At 41.4% G+C, this 5,794-nt stretch overlaps 1 protein-coding gene across 1 annotated transcript; it reads right to left on the bottom strand.

Annotated features, from left to right (window-relative positions):
- Nucleotides 1-251: 251 nt before the first annotated feature.
- LOC121838509 lies at nucleotides 252-2,045 on the bottom strand. Its single transcript, XM_042294797.1, has one exon. The coding sequence runs from the start codon at nucleotides 2,043-2,045 to the stop codon at nucleotides 633-635; it is 1,413 nt and encodes a 470-aa protein (XP_042150731.1). The 3' UTR covers nucleotides 252-632.
- Between the last annotated feature and the right edge of the window lie 3,749 nt (nucleotides 2,046-5,794).

The raw sequence follows: 5,794 nt of genomic DNA, 5'->3' as shown, positions 1-5,794 counted from the left end.
GATACCTTATAGTCAGCAATATTATCACTTAAAAAAATTAAGTCCAGCACAGATTGGGTAGTATCGGTTACTCTAGTGAAGTCCTTAACCACTTGGGTAATACTGTGGCCGAAGGCAATCTCAAGCATTTTTTCACAATTTGCTTTGTCCACACTTCCAGCATGCAAAAGGTCCCAGTTAACATGAGGTAAATTAAAGTCACCTGCCAATACTATTCTCGTATTATCATTAGCATATGTCTTAAGGACAACATCCAAATCCTCAAGAAACCTAATAGGGCTGTTCGGGGCACGGTAGGCTGCGACGACAAGAAAAGATAAATCACCATATTTTATTTTACAAAACAGCATATCATCCAAACAATGATCTAAGACTACACATTGCATATTAATCTTAACAGCGATAGCAACGCCACCTCCACGAGAAGCCCTATCTTTTCTTATTAATTTGTAGTTTGGGGGAATGACACAGTCACTCTTTACATCCGATGTAAGCCATGTTTCTGTCATGATAACAATGTGCGGGGATTGACACAGCAATATACTTTCCAGGTCGGCAACTTTATTCAGTATACTTCGTGCGTTTAGATTGATTACTCTTAATTCTGCAGGAACATTCGCTTGGTTATCAAGTCATTCGCCCCTTGCACTGTGGATTCTTGTAGGGAATCGTTGATCCTGCTTCAGATCCCATTCAAAGGTCTGATTATTAATTTTGAGTTTGTCATGCACTAGAAACACTTCATCCCCATTGGCTTTGTTTTCCGAGGCAGAGTTCCATAGTTTCTTACGTTTTTCTCGGGTCTCTCTGGCATAGTCGCTACTTACACTAATCTTCGTCCCTTTTAACTTTCTGCAATTCTTTAGCACGGCTAACTTTTCATTATAATTAAACAGCTTTATTATGACTGGCCTGCATGATTCGTTTCGTTTATATCCCACTCTGTGAATCCTTTCAAGGGACGCGATTTGAACACCAAGTTTAATCTCAAATAGTTCTTTTATCACCTTCTTTTTCAGATCATCTTCACTTTCTTTGTCTACTTCTGGTATTCCAAATACTAGCAGATTGTTCCTGCGGCTTCGGTTCTCGAAGTCAGTCAATCGGTCGTTCTGATATTCTATCGTTTTCTCGAGGCTTTGAACCTTCTTCTCAATTTCTTTTACGTTTTCATTCAGAGCCTGAACAGTTTTCATTGTGATCTCAATTTTGTTGATTTTACTGTTAATCTCATTTACACTAGCTTCTAGGCGTGACTGGTTAACTTTCATATTCTCTTGGTTTGTTCTGATTTCTTTTATGTCCTCAGCAATTCGGTTCTGGTTAGATAAAATCTGGCGTACCATATCCTCAACGTTTCCGTCAGGCCCAGGGTTTTCCTCTACGTCTCCGGACAGTAAAAGTTGCCATTTACAGAACAATACCACAACATCCCAACATTCTGACAGAATTTCATGGCACTTTTGAGGACCCGGCAGGACAAACAAAAATCTACAGTCACTACGGAACTCATGTGCATTTGACATGTAACTAACCTGCGTGACGAACAAGGAATACTTCAGCATCTTGGCTGCTGCGTGGATGCCGGGCCCTCTCAAGTCCTGCTTGTCCCGTTGTTGCTTATGTAGTCCAGCTGCTGATGACGTCGATGTCGTCGTGATTTGCGGCAGCCAATCGTGGCTGCTATGCAGGAATTGGGTCGTGTCCGCTGAGTCATGTTGTGGCGCGATGAACTGGCCTGCGTTCCAGATCGGGCAAACAAGCCACGGCAGCATCTGCGTGACGAACAAGGAATACTTCAGCATCTTGGCTGCTGCGTGGATGCCGGGCCCTCTCAAGTCCTGCTTGTCCCGTTGTTGCTTATGTAGTCCAGCTGCTGATGACGTCGATGTCGTCGTGATTTGCGGCAGCCAATCGTGGCTGCTATGCAGGAATTGGGTCGTGTCCGCTGAGTCATGTTGTGGCGCGATGAACTGGCCTGCGTTCCAGATCGGGCAAACAAGCCACGGCAGCATCTGCGTGACGAACAAGGAATACTTCAGCATCTTGGCTGCTGCGAGGACGCTAAGATGACAACCTTCCTTGCAGGAAACCAAGGCAGTACGTCGGCGGGGAGGGCATCACGTTAATTTTTGATATAAATTTTTCAATATAAAGTTTAAACAATACTTGCATCCACAGTTTTGACTTATTTACATACTCTCTCTCTCTTAAATCTGTACCTTAGGGACATCTAGCAGTACACATGAGGGACTGTGGGTGCCACTGGTTGTTTGCTAGAACAATGTTCCTGAGAATGAGTGTGGAAAAAAGAACATAAGAAATAGGTCAAGGCCAAGTCATAGCAACAATATGTGATGCGTGTGTTAGTGCTCTGTCGGTAAACATGCCAACAAGGAACTTTAGTACCTGCACTAATTTTCATAGGTTTTTGTTTCTTCAAAAATTTTCGTTTTTGAATTTGTTGTGCTGTTAATTTTTTTTCTTTTCTAGCGTATTTTTTCGATATATTTCTTTTCCTTTATTCTTATTCGTTAAATCTTTCTGATATTGTCCTTTTGCTTTTCTCATCTAGCATGTTCTTTCATCTCCTTTCTCTATGATTTTCGCCTCCATATTATTTTTGTCTTCCATTATCATCTCAAAAAACGTCAGTTGAAAGTACGCTCTGTCCTGTCTACTCCTTCCTGATTCGTCCATTGCGCCAATTTTGTGTACTATGCTTTTGTTTGTACGAGAACTCGTGCATAGCAGGTACTTTTCAAAGCCACGCGCTCGGGTCCATGCCTTTTTCTGCACTGCGAATGTTTGTGAGATGTAAAGTAGCAACAGAAATCCCGCATTTACCTTCGGGCCTCTCCACACAGACGTCTTGCGACTGCACTGCGGACTCCCCAGAAGCTCTTGCGTAGCTGAACACAGTGGGCACGAAGTCAGGGTGGTCATTAAAGTTCGATTGCCACCTTAGAATTCAGCACCACGTTATAATCGAGCAAAGCTCGCCAGAAGCTTACGAAGTCGCACCTGTGATGAAGTGGGCGCTGCTTATCTGGCAATCCGCGCTCGGCTCCCAGAGCGAACCGTCCGAGTGCACTCTCCTCACTGCAGCTACCCAAGCGGTTCTCTTCTTGAGATAAAAAAGTTTCGACGGAAATCTAAACAAATTCTCGATGACTTTACGGTAATGATAATCGGTACAATTACAAACGACACAAGAAGCTGACATTATCAGTGGTCACTGTCGCAAAATTTCGTTGAGCGTCGGTTGCATGACTGGTTCATTGGCTCGGCCGGCTGGGCCAGCTCGGCTTGGCTTGGCCATTTTGATAAAATTCGAAAAAATAATAGATGGATAGATGCCCTGGTGTCTTTGCCTGGTGGGCTATGTTCCAAATCTTATCTGAGTAACCTGACTTCTACGTCAGCAGATAATACCACGTGATATCGCAAGTAAACGATCCGCGACTCAAGGAGATTACCGCGACTCGATTTTGGAACGGCCGGGATAATCACCTGGATACTACACGGATTGGCTTTGCCTTGGGCTACGGCAAAAAGAAAACATAGTGACGATGACGGAAATCAGCGGACGATCTCTTTGGATCATAATTCGTTTATTTCCATCTGAACTGATGGTGGAGGTCGAGAGAGAAAGCTGTGAATTACAGCTTGACAAGGCCCTCGACCCTTTACATCGGCAAAACAGCAGAGGAACACGAAAAAGTGCTACTTCATACGCTGCTGGACTTTTATCCGAACACGAGTGAGCTAGCGCGTCCCTTTCGCGCGTTGGGAGGCAGGTTCACATTGATAAAACCAGGAGGGCATGTTGGTTAAACGTTTCGTGTTTTTTTTGTTTTAGTACGCTAACGGGTGGACAGCCGACAACCACAGACACGAACGCATTCCGTGTCTCTCGTGCTTGTGGCTCTCCGTTGTCCACCGGCTAACGTTTAAAACAACAAACAAGGAATCTTGTTTTTATGCCAAGCCGGAGTAAATTTTTTCAAATAATTTGAGCCGAAATGTCAGGTTTAAAAATCCAAGCGCGATGTCTTCATTCGATGAAAGTGGATTCGTTATCTACTTGCCGCTGCATCTGGGCTATTTTAGAAGATTTGCTCTTTTCTTGAAGTTAGGTAATATACTACGCATTTCTAGAAATGTTATTGCGAGTATTTAAGCCTTGATTAAAATAAAGCTAAATTACAGGTAAAGAAATTTACATGCGGTCAATTTAGTCTGAAATATATTTATTTACTAATATATCTTAAAAGGTCATTGAAGATAGAAAATAGATAAAGTGAAAACCAAACATTTCTTTTGTTAAACGGTTAAACGGTTAAAGATAACAGAACACCAGGTGACAAATTCTTTCTTCGCTACGATAAACTTATCCTAAACAACGACGTGTACTCGTGGGACCACGTAAACAACACAAGCATTAAAGTTACATCCGCACGTGGGGAAAAGTGACTCTTAAATGATCAGCAGCGTGAGCTAAAAATAATAAATGTCATTGCAAAAAGCCTGGCGAACAAAGTTGAGGAGTTGGAGCGTATACTGCTTGTTCATTATCCTGATGTGGTGGTTGTAACAGAGACATTGTTACATCCTAATATAGCAAATTCAGAGCTATGCCCGCCTGAATATAACATAGTTAGAAAAGACAGGGCTTCTAGGGGAGGGGGCGTAGCTATAATTCATAAAACGTCCTTGCAGTGTATGCCTGTATCTACACCAATTGATCATGAAGTATTGCTGTGTAAACTCTGGTACGTCAATGTGTCATTCATGGTATGTGCTGTTTATAGACCACCAAATGCAGCTATCAGTATGATTAGCGATCTCAATGATTACTTATTTCAGCACGTTAAACCCTCAACTAATTTCATCCTACTGGAAGACTTCAATCTACCGCACATTGACTGGAGTACACTTACTGTGTCCAATAAAGATCGTGCAAGTGGAGAGGCCCTGATTGATTTAACATTTTCACTAAATTTAGTTCAAATAGTAAATTACCCTACTAGGGGCGAATCACTGCTAGATTTGTTTTTTTTAAATGATCGCTTGCTTAGTAAAAAATACAGCAGCGAATTTTGCGAAGGTATTGCTGATCATGATATGGTGCTTGTGTCAATTTATTAGATCAAAGATTGCGATCTTTACCTGTTCTGTTAACAGTTCCAGATTTCAACAATGCTGACGACGTTTCTATCATCGATTTTTTAGAATTGTCTTTTGATAAGTTTGAACAAATGTCTTTTGAATGTGGTTCTAACATTGAAGCGCTGTGGTACTACTTTAAGAATATTGTAAACAAGTGTATATTGAAATATGTACCTCATCGAAAGAAAAAGACTAACGTTCATAATCCATGGATTAACAGAGATATCTTGCATTTGAAACGTAGAATTGCCCGAGCGAGAAAAGAATTCTAAATCTAATAGAACAGAAATATGTCGCCAGCTTCTTTCTGAATTAAATGCACGACTTAAACTTGAAATCTCAGAAGCAAAGAAAAAATATTTTAATACTTCGCTCCGCTCTTTCATTAAAAGTGCGCCATAAAAGTTCTGGCGTTATATCTCACCTAAGGATAAGTCATCTGTCCAAAGTAATATTACCGCGACTGAGTTCAATTCTTTTTTTAAATCGGTATTTACTACTGACGACGGAGTTCTCCCAAGCCTCGAAGTTAACGATGCGGACGTAATTAGTGACATTTTTATAACTCAGGAGGGAATTTTTAACTTAATTTTAAATAAATTTGACGCTAAGAAAAGTACTG

This window comes from Ixodes scapularis, unplaced genomic scaffold (genome assembly GCF_016920785.2).
Source record: "Ixodes scapularis isolate PalLabHiFi unplaced genomic scaffold, ASM1692078v2 PGA_scaffold6__148_contigs__length_123643588, whole genome shotgun sequence".
NCBI classification, from domain to species: Eukaryota; Metazoa; Arthropoda; class Arachnida; order Ixodida; family Ixodidae; genus Ixodes; species Ixodes scapularis.
Note: the sequence above shows the minus strand (reverse complement) of the source record. Positions and strands in the feature narration are given on the sequence as shown.

Bases quoted from the DNA above. Each gene is read 5' to 3' on its own strand.
- LOC121838509 (XM_042294797.1), bottom strand. From the start codon at position 2,045: ATGCTGAAGTATTCCTTGTTCGTCACGCAGATGCTGCCGTGGCTTGTT.